Source organism: Penicillium antarcticum (genome assembly GCF_028974205.1).
Source record: "Penicillium antarcticum strain IBT 31339 chromosome Unknown utg000003l_segment0_segment0, whole genome shotgun sequence".
In the NCBI taxonomy this organism is placed as follows: domain Eukaryota; kingdom Fungi; phylum Ascomycota; class Eurotiomycetes; order Eurotiales; family Aspergillaceae; genus Penicillium; species Penicillium antarcticum.
This window is the reverse complement of record NW_026695301.1, coordinates 196,824-218,994: the sequence shown is the minus strand read 5'-3', so window position 1 is coordinate 218,994 and position 22,171 is coordinate 196,824. Positions and strand designations below refer to the sequence as shown.

Here is a 22,171-nt window from a genome sequence, read left to right as displayed (position 1 = left end):
AAGCGCTTGAGGTAAGATGTCTGTACTGCGCAAAGAGGCTGGAACAGATCAAGATACCGAGAGGACCTGGAAGAAGACTTGGAGACTTGGAAGGAAGCAGGTGGCAAGTAGAAATAGCAATAGCGAGTGAGCTCACTCTACACATACACAACTACTTGCTAACTATGGACCCGCGCTCAACAGGCAAAGCTCAAGACCTCATTTATACAGCTGTCACACAAATGGCAATTGCTTCTATCTCAGACAACAGTTTATATTCCATCGTCTATCATACAAAGTAACAAAGGAAAATAAGGAAAGGACGACTCTCTACCCCTTAGTGCGCGTGCGCAACCTCACCCCGGTAACCAACAATGTTCATGCGACCGATCATCTCACCAACAGTGAAGAAGCCAATGACCTCAGCAGCGGTAACACCAGCAAAGGCAAGCTCCTTGGGGCTGGCGTTGCGGACACGGGCGAGGATGCTCGAGGGCGAGGGGAGGTTCTTGAGGGCGGCAGGGTTGTTGATGAAGGGCTGGAAGTAGGACTGGAAGGTGGCCATGTTGCTAGACATTGTCAGTTGAGTTGGCGAGTTGGGTGTTCTTGCGATGGCGACTTACGGAGGAGCCATGTTCTGGCCACGGAAAACCAGCTTGCCGAGCTCAAGGCCGACCTTGGAGTAGTAGAGAGTCGGGGGGATCATGGCTGATTGAGGTTAGCTGTGCACTTTGGTGATGTGTTTTATAGAATGAGTTGATCTCGAAATTGTATGTTAACAAGGAGGTTGCTCGGAGGTCGGATGGCACGATTCCACCGGGTCAATCGGACGAGGATGATATTCTCATCTGATTGCAATCCAATCATGGCACTCCATTTCCTCCATTGTAGACACCAAATCAAAGAACGCGGGTCTCCTTACCATCGACGAAAGAGATGACCTTGCCGGCGGGACCACCGATCTTGCGCAGGGCGCCGGCGGCGTTGGAGAGGGCAGGGCCAGCGGAAGCAGAGACCTTGGAGAGACCCTCCTGGGCCTTAGAGGCCGCAGAGGAAGCAGTCTCGCCAGCCTTGGAGGCAGCCTCCGAGGTAGATGAGGCATGTCTGACGGCGGTTCTCCGGGTCAGGAACTGCGATTGCCGCAGGACAGCACGGGTGACAGGCATTTTGAAGGGAGAAAAGGAGTGGACGAAAGGAATCAAGCGAAAGACACAATCGCTAATGAAGCAGTATGGTCCAATGGTCCTAAGTCTCGCGCAACGGCAGAACCAGAATCTGCGGATTTGTCGCTCGGGAACTTCAGGGAATTCAGTCACGTGAGCTGGGCCTAGTAAACAAAAATCAATACTGTAATCCTGGATGTAGATCAGTTGATATTTAGTTGAGACTTTGAATAATTCGGTAGATTGTGCTTCAAAAAGATGAGTTTAGTATGTTTGACGTTCGCTATGAATGAGTGTAGTATGTCTATACCAAGCACTGTACCGTACCTGCAGGCCACTAGAAAATACATGTATTTATGCCTCGTTAATAGTCAAGGATGATATCACTATTTTGGTTAATTTGACTTGTTAGTTGCGAGTGTTGACCGTTTTAAACATTCTAGAGCAGTGCACCCACTCTACATATATATAGCACCACCATCTTCAAAGTGTTCATTCTGTAGATAGTATTGATCTCCAATTGCTTATTTTTTGCTTCCAGTAACAAAGGCAAACTTGATTAGAGCTCATGAGACCATCTAATATTCAATTTACTCTATTAGGCTCTGATGTGGAAATGACCGATACGGTAAGACTACCCCGGTGCAACGGGATGCCACTACCCCGTAGTGGCAACCTCAGAGAATAAATCTCGATACATTTGGTACTTTCACCCATTTAACCCATTTTGACCAGGTTCGGAAATCCAGGTCTATACTCCTGAGTTGTACACAGCAGCGGTCATCTGATAGTGTGTTGTACAGCTACGGTGAAACATAATGCTACCTAGACAACAGAGTAGTAATCCACCTATATACAGGGCAGACATCTTGCAGTCATATCAACTAGGATAGACCAAACCAACACTTTTAAAAAATAAAACATAACGTTAACTTAAATTGTTATGTGTAAACCTGAGGAACGAGGCAGCTGTTTGCACAGTTTGGTCCGGGAAAAGGGCCAAACGCCTCACGCTTTTCTCCACAAAACTCCATCAACCAAAACGCTGCAATTCCGCCGGAGAATTGCCACTCTCGGGTGATAGTGAGATTGACTATCGGCATGTCTACAGCGCAAGATGAAGCATTCTATTCTGTCTCCTCCGCATATCAGGTGGAATAATATCAATTCGGGCTGGGAAGGTCCAAACCGAAGGCATTGAACAGATGCAACAATTAACCGATAGCCGATCATCATTCGGCCCGGGGAATACAAAGTTGGCGGGCTTCGATTACCATAACGGGCGAAAGCGAGCAATTGACCCCCGCGCGGTTAAATCCAGGGCCCCTCCACTCCACTTTTAAGTCGTGGGGTTGTTGCATACATCATGGCCCCGGGCCTTTGCTATTAAAGAGCCTGTTCCCTCCTGGCTTTCAGAAGGCATCTTCTTCTTCTTTCATATCCTTCATTATGTCTTCCGCAACCACAGTCACCAAGACCAACATCGGTGTTTACACTAACCCCAAGCATGACCTCTGGATCGCTGACACCCATCCCACTGTCGAAGATGTCAATGCGGGCAAGGGTCTAAAGGCTGGAGAGGTCACAGTCGAGGTGCGCAGCACCGGTATCTGCGGGTAAGTAAAGCAGAGCGCGTTGAGATAGGAAGAGGTTAACAAGCATAGATCCGATGTCCACTTCTGGCACGCAGGTTGCATCGGCCCCATGATTGTCACCGGTGACCACGTTCTCGGCCACGAGTCTGCTGGTCAGGTTCTCGCTGTCGCTCCCGATGTCACCCACCTCAAGGTTGGCGACCGCGTTGCTATCGAGCCCAACGTTATCTGTAACGCCTGCGAGCCCTGTCTGACCGGTCGCTACAACGGTTGCGAGAATGTCGCTTTCCTGTCCACTCCTCCCGTTGATGGTCTGCTCCGCCGCTATGTCAACCACCCTGCTATTTGGTGCCACAAGATCGGTGATATGGCCTATGAGGATGGTGCCCTTCTCGAGCCCCTCAGTGTGACCCTGGCGGCTATCGAGCGCAGCGGTTTGCGCCTCGGTGACCCTCTGATGATCACTGGTGCCGGTCCCATTGGTTTGATCTCTCTACTTAGCGCACAGGCTGCCGGTGCTTGCCCCATTGTCATTACCGATATTGACGAGGGTCGTCTGGCCTTCGCCAAGTCTCTCGTTCCCAGCGTGCGCACATACAAGGTGGAGATTGGGAAGTCGGCTGAGCAGTGTGCTGACGGTATCATCAACGCCCTGAACGATGGCAAAGGCTCTGGCCCCGATGCCCTGCGCCCCAAGCTGGCCCTGGAGTGCACTGGTGTCGAGAGCAGTGTCAACTCCGCCATCTGGAGTGTCAAGTTTGGCGGCAAGGTCTTTGTCATTGGTGTCGGCAAGAACGAGATGACCATTCCCTTCATGCGTCTCAGCACCCAGGAAATCGACCTCCAGTACCAGTACCGCTACAGCAACACCTGGCCCCGGGCTATTCGCCTGGTCCAGAACGGTGTCATTGACCTGAACAAGCTCGTCACTCACCGTTTCTCGATTGAGAATGCCCTCAAAGCCTTTGAGACTGCTGCGAACCCCAAGACTGGTGCTATCAAGGTGCAGATTATGAGCTCAGAGGAGGATGTCACAGCGGCGACTGCTGGCCAGAAGGTTTAAGAAAAGTGATCAGCGGGTTTCTGATTGGGATGGTTGACGATTTTCCTTGTAATATCCATATCTAGAGGATGCCCATAGGGCAATAGAAAGGCCAATAGCCATTCAGTTCAGTTGATTCTTGTAGAACGTAGGATGAGAGAGTAGGAACACGGTAGCGGTAGGAGTAGTATGAGGACCCTGTGCCAAGGAACCCCCACGTCATCTTCTTCCCTTGTCCCTCGCTCTATCTTTCCCTCAAAACTCATCCAGATGCAACAAATCTCTCGTAAATGGAGCAAAAAACCCTGCAGGCCCCTAGACCCTACAGACCCTGCGATGAATCTCCGGCATTAACCCTGCCGACCTCAGCCACCAACCGCGTCCGATAATTGCCCGTTGCTCCGCACATCACTTTACAAGCAATATACAATGCACCTCTTTCACTTCACATTGGCTAATCACTTCGTACACTATGTAACATTCACATTGCCATGACCCCCACATTCCCCCTCAATTGCCGTGCTTCCCCAGATCCCCAAGTTTAAAAGGCTGCACAGGGCCACTTTCAAATCTGCCCACTTCTCCTGTTGTGCTTTGTCCAACTGCAACTATGAAAGGGCTGTTCTTCCTGGCTCCCCTCGTGGGCGCTGCTGTGCTAGGTTCACGGTCACAACTTGATGATTGTCCTGGCTACAAAGCTTCGAATGTTAAACAGCTTGGTGAGACCCTCACGGCTGACCTGACTTTGGCTGGGGATCCTTGTAATACTTATGGTTCTGATCTGCCGAATCTTAAGCTTCTAGTTGAGGCTCAGAATGGTGTGTTTACTTTTCTACACAAGATCTGAGTTATACTTATGCTTGTACTGATGCTTACTACTATACTAGAGAACCGTCTCCATGTTATGATCTATGATGCCGATGAACAGGTCTACCAGGTTCCCGAGTCTGTCGTGCCGCGTCCTACCGGGCGGAAAGGTCACCAGAAAAAGTCTACTCTGCGCTTCGACTACAAGGAGAATCCCTTCTCGTTTAGAGTAATGCGCGGAAAAGAAGTCCTCTTCGATACTACTGGTACGAATATCGTCTTCCAATCTCAGTACTTGAATCTGCGCACTTGGCTCCCGAATGACCCCAACCTCTATGGTCTTGGTGAACATACTGATTCTCTGCGTCTGCCGACGACGAATTACACTCGGACGCTGTGGAATCGGGATGCTTATAGTATTCCATCCGGGACAAATCTCTACGGTGACCATCCGATCTACATTGATCACCGCGGGGAGAAGGGTACCCATGGTGTTTTCTTCTTGAATTCTAATGGGATGGATATCAAGGTCAATAAGAGTGATGATGGGAAGCAGTATCTGGAGTATAATACTCTTGGTGGTATTCTCGACTTTTACTTCATGGCTGGACCGACGCCTAAGGATGTTAGTGTCCAGTATTCGGATGTTGTTGGACTCCCTGTCATGCAGAGTTACTGGACCTTTGGTGTGAGTTTGCCCTATTTCTCTTTAGCTTTCCACATTCAAATTGGGGCTGACATGTACAGTTCCACAACTGTCGCTATGGCTACCAGGATGTCTTTGACGTCGCGGAGGCTGTCTACAACTATAGTCGTGCTGGTATTCCACTTGAGACTATGTGGACTGATATCGACTACATGAATGGCCGACAAGTATTCACACTTGACCCTGAGCGGTTCCCCATTCACAAGATGCGGGAATTGGTTTCGTACCTGCATAAGCATGACCAGAAGTATATCGTCATGGTTGATCCGGCTGTTAGCCACTCTGGTATGTCCACAACTCCCATCCATCATCAGCATCTAACACTCAACTATTAGACAACGGCGCTTTCAATCGAGGCTCCGATCAAGGGATCTTCCTCTACCGTGACAGCGACCAAAATGAACTCTACGAAGGTACATAACATCTCGCAAGGAACCCCTACCGTCCCACAAACTAAGAATAAATAGGAGCCGTCTGGCCCGGTGCTACAGTCTACCCAGACTGGTTCAACCCCGAAACACAAGAATACTGGAATGAGGAATTCGCTCGCTTCTTCAGCGCATCGGATGGCGTCGACATCGACGGTCTCTGGATCGATATGAACGAAGCTGCTAATTTCTGCCCATACCCTTGTGAAAATCCGGCTCAGTATGCGCTGGATAATGATCTTCCACCTGCGGCTCCGCCTGTTCGTGAGCCGCCGAGGAGGATTCCTGGTTTCCCTGAAGATTTCCAACCGGACTGGAAGACGAGGCGGGCTAAGAGGGGTGTGGATGTTCAGCGGAGTTTGGGTTTGAGTTTGAGTTCCCGTGGCCATCATGGGAAGAATGGTGTTGGGGGGAAGGGGATGAAAGTTGGTCTTGAGGGTCGCGATCTAATTAATCCTCCTTATGCGATTGCGAATGAGGCTGGTGGGATCAGTAATAAGACTATTGACACGGATATTGTCCATGCTGGTGAGGGGTATGTTGAGTATGATACTCACAATCTCTATGGGACTAGTATGTTCTCCTCTTCCTATCCAATACAGAGTATATGTGCATGGGTGGCTAACGGAACCAGTGATGAGCTCCACATCCCGTGAAGCAATGCTCAAGCGTCGTCCTAATGTTCGTCCTCTCGTTATTACTCGCAGTACCTTTGCCGGAGCGGGGTCCCAAGTCGGTCATTGGTAAGTCATCCATCCACTATCTCGTCCCTATATCCCACTCTTTACCCCATACTAACGGCGGATAACAGGCTAGGCGATAATCTAAGCGAATGGGGCAAATACCGCATCTCAATCAGCCAAATGCTAGCTTTCGCATCAATCTTCCAAATACCCATGGTAGGAAGCGACGTCTGCGGCTTCGGCAGTAACACGACGGAAGAACTCTGCGCGCGCTGGGCCATGCTAGGCGCTTTCAACCCCTTCTACCGCAACCATAACGAACTCACCTCCATCCCGCAGGAATTCTACCGCTGGGAGAGTGTTACGGCTGCCGCGAAGAAGGTTATTGATATTCGGTATCGGTTGTTGGATTATTTGTATACTTCTTTCCATAAGCAGACGTTGACGGGCGTGCCGTTCTTGCAGCCGCTTTTCTTTGTTTATCCTTCTGATGGGAATGTCGTTGGGAATGAGTTGCAGTTCTTTTATGGGGAGGGGATTCTTGTTTCGCCTGTTTCTGAGGAGGGGAGTACTTCTGTGCAGGCTTATTTCCCTGATGATGTGTTTTATGATTGGTTTACCGGGGAGAAGATTGTCGGGGCTGGTGCTGTCCAGACTTTGGAAGGGGTTTCTGTTACTGATATCCCGGTTCATATTCGTGGTGGAAGTATTCTTCCGCTGCGGGTTGAGGGTGCGATGACGACCACTGAGCTGCGGAAGCGGGGCTTTGAGATTCTTATTGCGCCTGGTGTTGATGGGTCTGCTGAGGGTGAATTGTATCTTGATGATGGGGAGTCGATTGAGGTTGAGAGTGCGGCAGAGATTCGATTCAAGTATCGCGATGGAAAGTTGAAGATTAGCGGTCGCTTTGGGTATCATCCTACTGTGGCTATTGAGGCTGTGACTGTTCTTGGACGGGATTCCCCGAAGAACAAGAAGGCTGCTCAATATGATGCTGCCCGACGGAGTGTCACTAAGAAGGTTGAGATTAAGTTGACTGGTCCGGCGGAAGTGGAAGTATAAGCAGGTTTTCTAGATTTGTTCTTGATACCTTATGGTTTATGATTTAACGTTATGATTTACTTATGCAGTGGTTTGATATACGCTTTGACCTTCATCTAATATATTAAAAACAGGGCCATGCGTTGATAATTGGTCCAACGGCTGTTCCTGCATTTCCCCATACTGTGTGGCCAAGACTCGAAACGCGGGATCACACTGACCTGTAATTTATACGGATGTTTCAAGAGAACCTACTGTAAGCGCTTTGGATAAATCTTGACCCCTTGCATAGATCAAGTGAGGGGTGGTGACATTGAAAACTCTGCCCAGCCACTCTAATAATACTCGAGCATAGGCTAGCGTGGCGCTATACCACGTCTCACACAGCCGCCTTATGGTCTCATGGTGAGCAGTGGGTAGCATCGGCGCTAGGCAAGTCCGTACTCCGAACCACGTTCTCAGCACAGACACCAAGTTCCTGAGTCATTTGATTCCGTTTATACGAAGTAGTTGAGCTATTATAAGCGAGGAACTCATGCCCAGCTGTAGCTGCCTTCGTATTGCCAGACAAAAATAGACATGTCCGATGGTAAGATCCATGTAGTACCCGTGGATGGAAACCCCTTTGATCCTTGGGTAGTGCACCATGCAATCTGTGATGTCCCACGTTTCACGTCTCCATTGTTGTCAAGAATTAATCAGTCATAATTTGTGGAATAAGATTTCCAGGGACAAAGGAAACCTTGGAGCCTGATGTGTCTTGGCTCGCTTACACAATTTGACTCGGCTCATCGGCGTTACGTGTATTGTCAATGCATGTGGAGTTCCTAGTATGTATTTTACTTCGATCTGTCATGGCTTCAGATCCGCCCGGATCGGCAGATCTTGGCTATTACACCTGCCAGTATTTATGGGTAGCTAAGAAGCAGACAAAGGCTATAGAGAGACAATACATAGATTATCGAACCAAGACACATGATGCATGCATGTCTCCTCAATAAGCCCTTGTAAACGAGACTACATGTCTTACCAAGCTTTAACCCCAGCAGCTCAGGGGACGGCAGGGTCCACTGGGGCCGTGTCTCACCCCGGTCTTGCCACCAGGTGATAGCCCTGTCCCTGAAGCCAATCCCGCCTCCTCCTTTTTTTAGTCTACAGTTAGCGTCTGATCCATACAATAGTTTGGAGTACCGCAGTAGATAAGTAGCGTAGCCCACAGTAACCGAGCTCTTTCCTTCTGCATGTCCCAGGGATCCATTCGTTTACCCACTTTTCTCTGCTTGGGCTTTTAATCCTCTCCTCTCCCACTTTCGCTTTCTCTTCTCACAAGTCTCTCATCTCACAATGCCTTCCTTCATGAAGCTCCTTGCCACGGCTCTCGCCGTGGCCCCCGCTGTCGCGCAGACCTTCACCGACTGCGACCCTCTGCAGAAGACCTGCCCCGCTAACCCCGGTACCACTGAGACTGACCTGAAGTTTGACTTCACCCAAGCCAATGCTTTGGGCAAGTGGAAGACCACCGCTGGCACCGTCAACACTGGCGGCAGTGATGGCGCTGCCTTCACCGTCGCCAAGAAGGGCGATGCCCCCACTATCCAGACCGACTTCTACTTCTTCTACGGCGAGATCACCGTCGAGATGAAGACTTCCCCTGGTCAGGGTATTGTCAGCTCCATTGTTTTGCAGTCTGATGACCTCGATGAGGTTGACTGGGTGCGTAACTTTCCCATTACAACAACAGAATTGGGACACTGCTAACATATCAACAGGAGGGTATTGGTGGTAACAATGGCGAGATTGAGACCAACTACTTCGGCAAGGGTGACCACACCACTTATGACCGTGAGACTTGGGTTCCTCTTGCTACTCCTCAGGATACTTTCCACAAGTACACCGTCAACTGGTCCAAGGAGGCCCTCGTCTGGTCCATTGACGGCAACGTCGTCCGCACTGTCAACTACGCCGATGCTAAGGGCGGTACTCGCTACCCCCAGACTCCCATGAACCTTCGTATTGGTATCTGGGCTGGTGGTGATCCCAGCAACGGCCAGGGCACCATCGACTGGGCTGGCGGTCCTACTGACTACTCTGCTGCTCCCTTCAGCATGTACATCAAGAGCGTCGAGATCAAGAATGCCAACCCGGCTGAGTCCTACACCTACTCTGATATGTCTGGTTCCTCCGACTCGATCAAGTTCACCGGCTCCAATGCTGTCAGCGCCCGTAGCACCACCACCTCTGCTGCTCCCACCTCTATCACCGAGGCCTCTACCGCTGAGACTTCCTCCACTGAGACTTCTACCACCGAGGCTTCCACCGCGGCCTCTTCTACCCCAAGCACCATGGTGACCTCCACCCAGAGCTCCTCTGCCGCCGGTGCTGGTTCTTCCACCGCCGCCAGCACTGATGCCTCCAGCTCCGCCGCCGCCGGTGCTACCCAGACTGGGTCTGGCTCCGGCTCCGCCAGCTCTGGCTCTGGCAGCATTGGCTCCAGCACCAGCACCGGCTCCGGCTCTAGCTCTTCCGGCTCCGCTGGCACCAGCACCAGCGCCTCGGCCTCGGCCAGTTCCAGCCCCGCTTTCAACGCGGCTTCCACCGTCGCTGCCAGCTACATGGGCCCCGTGTCCATCCTCGCTCTGGCAGCTGCTTTCTTCCAGCTGTAAATGATATTCTGAGCGCTTGTTTTCCGTCATGCATTTTTTAATAAAAAGGCACCTCATATGAGGAATACACCTGGGCTGGATCCGGATATGGTAATGGTTTGATGGATGGTCTTCTATGATGTACTCTACTTTTTTCTTCTTTGTCTTTATTTATTTTCCCGACGCGTTCTCTCCCCGGTGCTTTGTGCTGGTGGACCCTGGCGTTTGTTTGGGCGGACAATTCTGTATCTAGCGAATACCACATCAACGTTGAATAATTCGTGTCTTTTGACTATGACTACACTTTTTTTTCCTGTCCATTTTACATTAGATACTGTTATGCATTCCATGGTACCTAGGTTCTAGACCTATACACCGCTCCTTACCCGTTCGGCTGATTGAGCTCTATACAGTAGTTAGCTGTAGTTCATGCATGTGCATACTTTATTGCATCCACATTCCACATTCCAACCTAAAACAAACCTACACATATCGACGTTTACATCTACATCTACATACAGCTAGCGAGCTACAGCAAGCTACAGGAACCCCAAACCGCATAATTAACTCATATGCAAACCACTCTCCCCGTTTGCATATACGGATAGAATACCTCACCGTGAATCAGCCCACAGAACACCGGCCGAACCGGACATCAATACCGATCCTCTCTGTCCAGCCCAGCTCAAACCCTGGAACTGACATCTTGGCTGGGTCTGGATTGGCCGTGGATGCTTTGAGACTGTTTAGTTACAAGAACTGTAGCCGGATTGGTGGGAATATATTTGTTGTATTGGTGAACCGTGGTTGCGTGCTTGGTTTTTTGGTTCGTTTGTGTTTCCGTGAGTTTCGATAGTACAACACCGGGTTGTGGATGTGGATGTCTTTGTCCGATTTTTTCAGAGAGGTAAACGAAGTGGAAAGCGATGGAAAATTGGTTTTCCATTTAGGATTTCAGTTGTAATTGTAATATTGTCATGACTCGTTATTGTTTCTTCGTTATTTCCAGGTTCGTTGGGCTGATTCTCCAATGAAATGAACTCCCGTTTTCCATGCGTATGCTTCCAAAATTGCAAATATAAATCAAATCAAAATCAAGTCAAAATGCACTGGCACCTGTTACTAGTACGAACTCAATTCTCAATCCTTCGGCCAAGATAATCCAAGATAATCCTCAAATTTCCCATACGAATCATCCAACTTGGACCCCAACCCAGTGGGTCGAGAGTCAGTCAGGGTCGTCTCGGTCTCACTCAATAAGTGGACCCAAACCCAGCACGCTGCACATCCCTCAATTGACGTGCCAGCCTCAACACCGAACCAGCAACAGGACGATGGTGCGTGGCCGCAACACGGAGCAGTGCAAGAGTCGCAGCGGGGCGTGGCGACGTGGACTCGGTTGTGGATTCATCTGCAGGGACCTGAGCCGGAGCTGACGACGACGATACAGCTCCTGACGATCGCGCTCGGAAGAAATAAGACCCGATCGTGCCGAGATCGAGCGAGTCGAGCACGGAATGAAGACGGTCTCCGGGACTGGGTTCTTGGTTGATCACTCGGGATGGGTTTCGTCGTTCTTCGCGCGTTACTATCCCGTCTACCGCTTCCAAGTGGTCGTCTAGTGTTGTGAAGCGTGTGTTGAGGGAGTCGGCTTTACTGCGGATTTGACTGCGCAGCCTGTCTAGGTATTCTTCGCGTCGTCGGGTTTGGATTGCCAGTCGCGTGTCGCTTGCTACTGTGCCTGCCGTTGGTTCGGTCGGTCGTGTTGCTAGTAGGCTGTCTATTGCTGAGCGCAGGTCTGCGCGTAGGGAATCGAATTCCCAGACTGCTGCTTGCATGGCTGAGGTGCTGCCTTGAAACTCAAGGTCTAGCGCATTTTTGGCGTCTGGAAAGGTTGTCTTGAGTTGTGCTTCTAGGTCGGAAAGCATGCTTTCACTTTGTTTCAGAATTCCTGATAGCGGTGTTAGGGTTTCTAGGGTCGTGTCGAATATCAACTCTAGTTGTCGCTGTGAGGTTGTGAGGGAATCTTCGGGCGAGGCTGTTGGTTGGAAGGGTATTCGCGGTGGGTATGTCGGTTCTAAGTTGATACAGCTGCTTGGATAGAGAGCTTTGATACTTGGCAGCTGGCAGAGGTCTTTGGCTTGGTAGACTAGCTCTGGGAGGACGAGCATGTGGAGGATCAGGGCGATCAGGACTGCGTTAATAGACCCCCGGAGGAGAGTGCTGTCCATAAGCCTGACCTTGATCTTTGCAGGGGTGTTCTCGGTTGCTGGAGTAGACGGGCCAGCGTCTCCAGCTTTGATGCTATTCCGGTCTTGCACCGCGTGTCCGCTCGGCATTGATAATTTGCGTCGTTTCTTTGTATTTGGCGTGGCAGACTGATTTGGGGATCGTTTATATTCAACCCATGACTTTTCTGGGTTTGGCGCCTCGCATATAGAGGGCATGATAAGCTCCGGGCCAGATATCCATGACGACTCGGATGACTGCTCGATCTTCGATTTGCTGTTCTTTCGAGGACTTTGACTCGGTGTCACCGAGGCTTTCTCTTTCGTTTCTCTCTCCTTGATAGACGATGCGATCACCCAAGATTCGCCCAGGGCTGGGTGATCTGGGATGGGTTGTTCTGTAGACATGGCGTAAACATTTCAGCTGGACATAACGGTGCAAAGTGTAGCGCAGACTCCGACAGTCCTAAGTTCGTGTTGCACATGAAGGTATTCAACTGGGCTGACTGTTGTGCCCGATTTGCAAAGCGGTGGGGAATAATCAGATCGGCAGGAAATGCGGCCGAGAATCTTCAGCGTAACCAACAATGCGCCCACTGCTTCGGTTACCATTGCTGGTTCCCAGAGCTCTGCCACGGCATCTCCCTCGGTCGCGATTGCTATCAACAACAGCATTTCGCAATTGTTCGTGTTCTGACCCCAAACACGAAACTCCGATACCTCCTACCGACCATCGAGCTCTCGGAACCGCCCAAGAGCTCTTTACTTCCTCCGTCTACAGCCCCGGATCTCCTCTCTTCCTACCAAATGGCACCCACGTCGTCAACAAGCTCATTTCTTTCCTCCGCACTCAATACCTCCAATACGGCTTCCGTGAAGTCCTGACGCCAAGCATCTACAAACGATCGCTCTGGGAAATATCAGGCCATTGGCAGAACTACAAGGATGACATGTACGAGGTCACTGGCCGCGGAGCCAGCGGCGAAGTAGAGGGTGAAGTTGGCGAGGATGAGTCCTACGGATTGAAGCCGATGAACTGTCCGGGTCACTGTCTGCTTTTCAAATCGCAGAAGCACTCCTACCGTGATATGCCGGTGCGCTATGCGGATTTCAGCCCTCTTCACCGTAATGAGGTGTCTGGATCTTTGACTGGTCTCACGCGCGTGCGCCGTTTCCACCAAGATGACGGGCACATTTTCTGTCGCCCGCAGCAGATCAAGGCGGAGATTGCTTCGGCGTTGGGATTCGTTGATATGGCTATGAAGACTTTCGGACTCGGTCCGTACCGGTTGGTGCTGTCTACTCGGCCCGAGGCGGATTATATTGGGACCTTGGAGATGTGGGATAATGCCGAAACACAGTTGCGGGAGGCACTGGATAGCACTGGACGTGAGTGGGCGTTGAATGAGGGGGATGGTGCTTTCTATGGTCCCAAGATCGATATCCAGCTCCAGGATCAAGCTGGCAAGTTCCACCAATTGTCTACTATTCAATTGGACATGAACTTGCCGCAGCGATTTGAGCTTGAGTATCAAGTTGCAGAGAGTGAGCCCGACTACAATCCAGCTACGCCCGGAGTCGCAACTCCGGTCATGATCCACCGTGCTATTTTTGGCTCATTGGAACGCTTTTTGGCGTTGTTGATTGAGGAGCACGGTGGCCATTGGCCATTCTGGCTCTCTCCGCGCCAGGCTATCATCTTGACAGTCAACCAAGATGAAAAGGTGATGCTTCAGGCTAAGGAAGCGGTAGCCAAGTTCTCTGGATTCCGCGCACTGTTGAACGATGGCAGTGCCCAACCGCCGCGCCCACTGTCGTCTGTTGATTCTACATTCCTAGTCGATATTGATACCAGCGCGCAGACTCTAGGAAAGAAGATCCAGCGCGCCAAGCAGATGAAGTATAACCTCATCTTCATCCTGGGAGCGCGCGATATTGCCGATGGTAGTATCACCGTCGACGTTACTGGACAGATGCAAAGCAAGACCGACAAGGATAGCCAGCAGCTGCAAGCGCTGATCAAAATCAGACTGGGCGACAATGCCCTGCACGACCCTCGAGCCGTTAAGCTCAAGGTGGATGAAGTTCACCCGCTATTGGTGGACTTGGAGAAGAACTTTGTATAACATGTCATTGTTGACTTTTGAGCGCTTGTACTACACACCATATTCCCATTTCCAATTCGACTGTATAATTCACTACATTCCATTCCACATTCCTCCCTCTGATTGATGCACAACGCCGACTCTTCATATCATGGCGCGGCTATCCTCGGAACAGATGCCTCAGGCCTGACATGCCTCCGAGTTCGGGCCCCTGTAGGATTACGAGAAAAGCACATTCTGGTCTGCTATGACTGCAAAGTGAATCTTAATGAATATCTAAAGCCTGACAAGCAGAGCAAAAGTCCCGGCAACTCCTCCATCGCTCATCTCCCGATCTTCACGCCCTTCGCGCGACTTACATGTCACGTGACTCCGCTGTCGGCGCCGAAAACTCGTCATGATCGACTTTTTGAGTCACAGCATATTCCCCATTCTTCATTGGCTTCGTTTTTCTTTTCTATAAAGTCTTGTCTATCCTGATCTTGGAGCATCCAAGTTTATTCTCCTGAGCCCCGAGTCTGCCTGGCCGACCATACATCTATATCTCTTATCAATTCCCCCGCGGTACCCCGCCACTCCGCCATGCCGATGTATGTCAGGTCTACAGGTTGATGTTATGCGTTGCTGACTAGTTTAGGCTCAAAGATCCCTCAAAAAAATACAAGGCGTTCAAGCCTCTGAACCTGCCTAACCGTCAATGGCCTAACAAGATCATTGATAAGCCTCCTCGCTGGATGGCCACCGATCTGCGCGATGGCAACCAGTCTCTGCCTGACCCAATGGTATGACATACGATTCGCCATCGAAAATGCCTGCTGACGACTGTATAGGATGTCGGTGCCAAATACCGCTTCTTTAAGATGCTCGTTGAAATCGGTTACAAGGAAATCGAAGTGTCTTTCCCCTCCGCATCCCAAATCGATTTCGACTTCACACGCCGTCTAGTCGAAGAGCCCGGTCTCACCCCCGATGATGTCTGCCTGCAGGTCCTGTCTCCTTGCCGTGAGGATCTCATCCGTCGCACAGTCGACTCCCTGAAGGGCGCCAAGAAGGCTATTTTGCACATCTACCTCGCCACCAGCCCTTGTTTCCGTCGGATTGTTTTCAACATGGATCGTCAAAAGAGTCTGGAAATGGCTGTCCGCTGCACTAAGTATGCCCGATCTATCACCAAGGATGACCCCTCCCAGGCTGGTACCGAGTGGCAATTCGAGTTCTCCCCCGAGACCTTCTCCGATACCGAGCCCGAATTCGCTGTCGAGGTTTGCCAGGCTGTTAAGGAGGCCTGGGAGCCTACTGCCGAGAAGCCTATTATCTTTAACCTTCCCGCCACCGTCGAGATGGCTACCCCCAACGTCTTTGCCGATCAGGTCGAGTACTTTTGCACAAACATGACTGAGCGCGAGAAGTTTGTCGTTTCAGTTCACCCCCATAACGATCGCGGCTGCGCTGTTGCTGCTGCTGAACTTGCACAGATGGCTGGTGCTGACCGAGTCGAGGGTACTCTGTTCGGTAATGGTGAGCGTACTGGAAACGTGGACCTGGTCACCCTGGCCCTGAACCTGTACACACAAGGTGTCTCACCCAAGGTCGACTTTTCGGATATCAACTCCATCATTAAGGTAGTAGAGGAGAGCAACAAGATTCCCGTCAACGAGCGCTGGCCTTATGGAGGTATCTTGACCCCGGTGGCCTTCTCCGGAAGTCACCAAGACGCCATCAAGAAGGGCTTCAAGCTCCGCGAGGAGGGCCAAGGCAAGGACGAGGAAACCGAATGGGTTATTCCATACCTGCCCCTGGACCCTCAAGATATCGGCCGCACCTACGAGGCCGTCATCCGTGTCAACTCCCAGAGCGGCAAGGGTGGCGCCGCCTGGATCATTCTGCGCAGTCTGGAGCTGGATCTCCCCCGCGCACTCCAGGTCGAGTTCAGCAAGATCGTGCAGGAAAAGACCGAGGCAGTCAGCCGGGAGCTGAAGCCCAGCGAGATCGTCAACCTGTTCGAGGAGGCTTACCACCTCAAGTCCAACCCCCGCTTCAACTTGGTCGACTACAGCATTACCACCGACCGCTCGCAGTCCCCTGCTCCTCCTGAGCCTGGCAAGGCCCTTAACACTAAGAACCTCAAGCGTCGCTTCACTGGTGTCATCGAGATTGATAATGTCCAGCATGCCATCACCGGTGTCGGCGCTGGTGCCATTTCCTCTCTGGCTACTGCTCTGTCTTCTCTGGGCATTGACCTGGATGTCCGCGACTACAAGGAGCATTCTATTGGTCTTGGACGCGACGTCAAGGCCGTTACATACATCCACTGCACAGCAGCCGGTAGCAATGAGCAAGTGTGGGGTGTTGGTATCCACCAGGATGTGGTCCAAGCCTCTCTGATTGCGCTGCTTAGCGCCGCCAGCTCGGTCAGTCCACTTTCACTAAATTATATTGATATGGATCACTAACATGAACTAGTTCCTCGCCTCCCGCGCTGGCTCTCCCGCTCCTTTCCGTCCCATCCGCTCCAACACACTCACCAATGATGATCTCCACGCTCTCGAGCAGCTGACTGGTACCCCCGAGGCCGCTACCTCCAATGGTGGTCTCAGTACCAAGGTTAACATCGAGCAGCTGACGAAAAAGGCTGAAAGCTCTTAAATTGTAAAGAACAAAAGTGAAGTCGAAGTTATTTTCGGGCTTTAAAAAGTAGCAATAATGCATATTCCGGACCGTGTCTGGTGTTTTCCATCTCCATTCTTTCTATCTATGTAGTTCCAATTAACAATGCCAGTGTGCGAACCGAGTTCACATTCATAGTCATATCCGCTAAGACGACTACACATACGGCTACCTGTAGATAGAGCTACCATCCCCCAAAAACATCCTCCCACCGCCAACCCCAACTCCTCTTCCCAGCATTCGTAGCCCCGTAAACATGATGCTTCTGCGGGCCCTCGGCAGAAATAATATAGCCCTTCTCACAAGACGAGAACGAAACCTTGGGCTGATTCTCGTAGAACGTGTCAAAGCCGGAATCTAGTGCATCTGCCAGACTGTTGACCTTGCCTGCTGGATGTAGCTGGCGCCAAGGGTAGCGGCAGGCGTCACCTTCGCACGATTTCAGGACTAGCATGAGGGTATCGAGGCGGTTGAGGATTTGGGGGAGTTTGCGGTTTGCGATTGTGTAGCTTTGTTTTGCAGGGTGTGTTCCTAGATTTTTGGTTTGGTGGGGGTCGCCCTGTTTTGTTAGTTCCATATTCGATGATAGGATGGGAGATGAATTGGGACTTACCTTTAGGTCGAAGAATTCTTTCTCGTTGGAACACCATACAGAGTAGTATATACTATAGTTATCGGAGTGGAGTCTGATGGCTTTGTAGGTGTTGTTCTCGTAGGTGTTATGAGGTTGCTGGGGTTTGTCACTGGCATATCCATAGATTCCTTCAGGGACAGCCTGCATTTATTGTTAGCAGTTGTATAGACCTTTTGAGCACTTGACTTACGATTCCCCAGTACTCAATGGCAACATGTTCAGTCCTGTTATCCGCCGTGCTGGCCGCAACAGTCGTGGGAATCTTCTTCCCATCCAGGCCCTCTCTCGTCGCACCAGCCAGAGACAAGAATGTAGGCGCAAGGTCTGTGTGACTTGTAATAGCATCCAATGTCTGGTTTTTGCCGATACCAGGTCCACGTACGATCAGAGGGACGTTAATGTCAGTTTCTATACACCGGTGAGTCCCATCCAAACTAAAAGCACAGAGATAGACTCACCATAACCACAGTTTTTCCCCGGCTGCATTCGATGCTGCCCAAGATGATACCCATTATCCGTCGAAAAGAAGATATAAGTATTATCCAACTCCCCCAGGTTATCCAACTTCCCAATCAAGTCCCCAATCATATCATCAACAGCCTGCAACGCGCGCAACCGACACCGCTGGAACTCATCAATATAATCAATATGTGTCTGATTCAGCTCAGGCACATTATCAACCCAGCTAACAGCATTCTCAATAAGCGTATTGAAACTCTCGTCTCGCGGCGCCTTGATATCCTTAAAGAGATACGCGTGTCGAGGCGCAAACTCAGGCTCACCGAACCAACTCGCATCCCGAGTCGAATCATGCGATCCATTCGAGTGCGGCGCATTCGGTGCAACGGTCAACATCCACGGTCTATCCTGCTTGACAGCTTCGTCGATGAATCCGGCTGCTTTTTCGGCGATTACATCGGTCGAGTAATTGCCGTCGTATTTGACTGGGACGTTGCCGTTTCGGGCCATGCGCGCGGACCAGTATCTGTATGTGTATGGATCTAGGAGAAAGTCTGAGCCGTTGAAGCCGCGTGCGTAGGGTTTGTTGTAGTTGGCTTCTGTGTGTGCGTTCCAGAGTTTGCCCACGTAGTAGGTGTTGTAGCCTGCTTCCTGCATCCAGAGGGGTAGGTAGTTGTCGTTCCAACCTGCTGAGACTACTTTTTGGTAGCCGCCGTAGGGAAGTTCCACATCTGTTACGTTGGTGTTGTGTGGCATGCGGCCTGTCCAGAGGTTGGCGCGGGAGGGACAGCAGAGAGCGATTGAGCAAAAGTGTTTGGAGTAGCTGGTGCCTTGTTCGACTAGGGCTGACTATATGGATATTGGCAAGTGTATGATAGTTTAGGTTGATATAATAAATACCTGTAGCTTGGGCATGTGTTCCAGTCCACCGACATACTTGCCCTGGTCATCGGTTAGGACGAAAAGGATATTGGGTTGCTTAGCGACAGCGAGGGTCGCGAGTAGTAGAGTTCCCAGCTTCAGCGGCATTTTGAGAGGTTTCCTTTGGCACTTGAGCTTCCACGATCGGGACTTAGGGTAGCTATATAGCCCGATTTGACCTGCGTCATCGTGGATTAGAACCTGAGGTGAGCTCTTGTATCATTTATCCACAGGATTGCACATCGACAATCATCTGCAACAAATTGCAATCGTATGAGAGAAAGTGAGTTGTGGCGATCATCATAGGTTGTGTCTGTAGTAAGATCGGCAGTCAGCAAAGTAAAGAAGAGGGAAGATGGACACTATGGGGAGGATAGACGGGATATGCGGGAGGGGTAGTCAATCAATAACAATAAAATGCTTAGGACTAACTAATCATGCAGGGTTATATTGACGTGAAGTAAAGTAAAGTTAAGTGATTGCGAGCTTTGGTGAATGGATGATGGAAAGGTGGGTCTCTATCACGTCTTGTCAACTTTATCTGGATTACCTCATGTGGTATGTAAAATTAAAGTATGTTACACCTGTAATGATTCCAGGGTTGAGATGCCAAGCTAATCTCTACAGTATGTATCAATCTTGGAACCGAAAAGGCTAATAAAGTCACGTCATGCTAGCCACGGGACCATGTTTATACTTCACTGGATGTTTGTCGTAAAAAAATACAAAAAGTTAACGCCTGGTTCGATCAGAGATCAAGCGGCACTCCATGTTTATCTATCAAAACAAGTCTAAATCCACTCCAATCTAGCTTCTAGCTCTGATCAAATCGGCTGCCTTCTCTGCGACTGCATACACAGCAGCCTGAATGTTTCCACTAGGCTCAAGAGGGAAGATACTCGCGTCAGCAACTCGCAAATTCTTCGTTCCATACACCCTCAGTTCGGAATCAACCACACCTCCACTCCCCTTAGGCAACATGGCACATGAACCCGCAGGGTGGAAGCAGGTAAACAAGCGCTCCTTGACAATCTCCTTTGCATGGTCCAGATCACTCAGGTCTTTGGTGTGCTCAGGCATCCGCTTTCCTGCCTTGAGAAGAGAAGAGAAGGGTGCTGTCTTCACCACAAGGTCCAGGTACTGCAGTTGTCTTGCCATAATCTCAAGGTCGAGAGGGTGCGAGAGGAAGTTCGGGTCGTAGGTTGGCTTATCTTCGCTCTTTGCAGAGGAGATGTGGACTGAGCCACGAGAGAAGGGGTGGCTGTTCAAGACCAAGATGGAGATGTAATTTTCTGGGAAGGTTTTAGCCAAGACATCAGAGAGAGTTGTCTTGCCTGTATTCATCTGGAGCTGAGAAGGCATGTAGAGGTAGTGGGAGGAGGTGTCATCGTTCCGGAGAAGGATCTCGCGGAGTTGGTTGTATTGCACTCGCAGGCTCGTTGGGGCATGTTCCATATCGAGGTGCGTGGAGAGGAGGTTGTCGATTTGCTCTTTAGGGACAGCGCCCTTTCCATCCACCAAGGGGAGATAGGCCATACTGAGCGGCATGCCCGACAATGGACCGCCTTTTGTCTCTTCGTAGAGTTTGATCAGCGCTTGGACAATTTCCGGATTGCGCATGATATCACCCGAGACCTGGTTATCTGCAACCTCGAAGTTGATGGTGGAGAGGGCATGGTCTTGTAGGTTCTCGCCTACAGCCGGGTTGTCAATAATGACTGGGATATTGTGATTTTGGAGGAGATCTGCACTTCCGATGCCAGAGAGCTCAAGTAGCTGAGGAGTATTCAAGCTGCCTCCGCAGAGAATCACTTCCTTCTTGGCGGTGATCTGGTATGAACTGTCTTGACACTTGACCTGTACTCCTGTTGCGACGACAGCTCCATCTTCCTGGGAAAGAAGAACATGCTCGACAGTTGTCTCTGTAAGCAGTCGCAGGTTTGGTCGCGCCGCAACCTCGGGGGAATAGTAAGCTGCGGCATATCCTCTTTTGCCCATATTTGAATCAACAGTCAGCGGACTGGTAAATGCACCCATTTTTTGGCCCTGGATTGGGTCGGCATCGGTTTGCCAGCCCAATTGTGCAAATGTCTCGTCCCATGCCTTGTTGAAATCACCATACACATCGGGCAGAGACACTGGCACAGGGCCGTCAGATCCTTGATTCTCAGTCCTCATATAGCGATTGATACCAAGCAGCTCTGCTGTGGCCTCGCTCGGTGGAGTAAAGGTATGGAACTTGCGAAGATAGGGTGCCATATCCTCCGCGCCCCAGCCTGCATTGCCCAGGGCCTTCCAGCTCTCAAAGTTCGATGCAGTGGGGTACACAGATAACGAGAAGTTCATGGCAGAGGATCCACCAACGACCCGGCCGCGGGGCTGGCCAATCTGCCGGTTGTTTACATGGGCCTAGCTATTGTTTAGTTTTGTACATGGAAGAGAGGTAGGTGATTGGAGGATACCTGGGGAACACTCATATAATCCCAGTCAAAGTCTGGATTGCCATACATTGTACTCAAGAAACCAGGAGTGTCGATACGGGGATCTCCCATACGATTGGCACCGGCTTCAATGAGCAGGACATTAACAGAGGCATCTTCGCTCAGTCGATTGGCCAGAACAAGACCGCCAATGCCTGCACCGACAATGATATAATCATATGCATCCATTTTGAAGCTTTGAAGACAGATTGATAGTTTTTAAAAAGAAAACTTCCCGAAAACGACAGGGGTGGACTTCAGGACTCCGGAATCACCCCGGCTGATGAAAAAAAAAGCCCTAACCTGCCGCCAATGACACTTAGTTTCCTACTTAGCCTCCTGTCTAGAGCTGACTAGAGCTGACATGGCGGGGACTATCATCTTAACAAGGGCATTGTCTCGCATTTGGCCCCTACTAGTGTTTTAGCTCATAATCGTGCCAATCATAAGGGGATCTCCGAATCCTTCGGCTCCATCGGGATCAAAAGTACGGCCCGAATCACAACGGCCCCTGCAAATCGCCGTAGAATTGTTTGTAGCTTGACGACTTGTATGTCTTAAATTATCCTGGTCGGCTTCTTTCATCCACTG

General features: G+C 50.6%; 9 protein-coding genes across 9 annotated transcripts; 5 read left to right on the top strand and 4 right to left on the bottom strand.

Annotated features, from left to right (window-relative positions):
• Positions 1-316: 316 nt before the first annotated feature.
• N7508_002794 (F1F0 ATP synthase subunit g) lies at positions 317-1,145 on the bottom strand (the record flags this gene model as incomplete). The annotated part of the gene is made up of 3 exons (XM_058460860.1): positions 317-548; positions 603-687; positions 902-1,145. The coding sequence occupies 3 exons, from the start codon at positions 1,143-1,145 to the stop codon at positions 317-319; spliced, it is 561 nt and encodes a 186-aa protein (XP_058321437.1).
• Positions 1,146-2,591: 1,446 nt separating this feature from the next.
• Positions 2,592-3,800, top strand: N7508_002793 (NAD(P)-dependent alcohol dehydrogenase; the record flags this gene model as incomplete). The annotated part of the gene is made up of 2 exons (XM_058460859.1): positions 2,592-2,758; positions 2,807-3,800. The coding sequence occupies 2 exons, from the start codon at positions 2,592-2,594 to the stop codon at positions 3,798-3,800; spliced, it is 1,161 nt and encodes a 386-aa protein (XP_058321436.1).
• Positions 3,801-4,389: 589 nt separating this feature from the next.
• On the top strand, positions 4,390-7,465 carry agdC (putative alpha-glucosidase; the record flags this gene model as incomplete). Its single annotated transcript, XM_058460858.1, has 7 exons — positions 4,390-4,597; positions 4,667-5,274; positions 5,334-5,577; positions 5,628-5,705; positions 5,760-6,293; positions 6,355-6,463; positions 6,532-7,465. The coding sequence occupies 7 exons, from the start codon at positions 4,390-4,392 to the stop codon at positions 7,463-7,465; spliced, it is 2,715 nt and encodes a 904-aa protein (XP_058321435.1).
• A 1,323-nt stretch (positions 7,466-8,788) lies between these two features.
• Positions 8,789-10,107, top strand: N7508_002791 (glycoside hydrolase family 16 protein; the record flags this gene model as incomplete). Its single annotated transcript, XM_058460857.1, has 2 exons — positions 8,789-9,157; positions 9,214-10,107. 2 exons carry the CDS (start codon positions 8,789-8,791, stop codon positions 10,105-10,107), a joined length of 1,263 nt encoding a protein of 420 aa, XP_058321434.1.
• Positions 10,108-11,339: 1,232 nt separating this feature from the next.
• Positions 11,340-12,722, bottom strand: N7508_002790 (uncharacterized protein; the record flags this gene model as incomplete). Its single annotated transcript, XM_058460856.1, has 1 exon — positions 11,340-12,722. The coding sequence occupies one exon, from the start codon at positions 12,720-12,722 to the stop codon at positions 11,340-11,342; it is 1,383 nt and encodes a 460-aa protein (XP_058321433.1).
• Positions 12,723-12,901: 179 nt separating this feature from the next.
• On the top strand, positions 12,902-14,440 carry N7508_002789 (threonine--tRNA ligase MST1; the record flags this gene model as incomplete). The annotated part of the gene is made up of 1 exon (XM_058460855.1): positions 12,902-14,440. The coding sequence occupies one exon, from the start codon at positions 12,902-12,904 to the stop codon at positions 14,438-14,440; it is 1,539 nt and encodes a 512-aa protein (XP_058321432.1).
• A 561-nt stretch (positions 14,441-15,001) lies between these two features.
• Positions 15,002-17,065, top strand: N7508_002788 (2-isopropylmalate synthase; the record flags this gene model as incomplete). Its single annotated transcript, XM_058460854.1, has 4 exons — positions 15,002-15,009; positions 15,057-15,201; positions 15,250-16,830; positions 16,883-17,065. The coding sequence occupies 4 exons, from the start codon at positions 15,002-15,004 to the stop codon at positions 17,063-17,065; spliced, it is 1,917 nt and encodes a 638-aa protein (XP_058321431.1).
• A 205-nt stretch (positions 17,066-17,270) lies between these two features.
• On the bottom strand, positions 17,271-19,208 carry N7508_002787 (sulfatase family protein; the record flags this gene model as incomplete). The annotated part of the gene is made up of 5 exons (XM_058460853.1): positions 17,271-17,645; positions 17,700-17,861; positions 17,911-18,128; positions 18,179-19,028; positions 19,080-19,208. 5 exons carry the CDS (start codon positions 19,206-19,208, stop codon positions 17,271-17,273), a joined length of 1,734 nt encoding a protein of 577 aa, XP_058321430.1.
• Positions 19,209-19,907: 699 nt separating this feature from the next.
• On the bottom strand, positions 19,908-21,769 carry N7508_002786 (GMC family oxidoreductase; the record flags this gene model as incomplete). The annotated part of the gene is made up of 2 exons (XM_058460852.1): positions 19,908-21,509; positions 21,563-21,769. The coding sequence occupies 2 exons, from the start codon at positions 21,767-21,769 to the stop codon at positions 19,908-19,910; spliced, it is 1,809 nt and encodes a 602-aa protein (XP_058321429.1).
• Between the last annotated feature and the right edge of the window lie 402 nt (positions 21,770-22,171).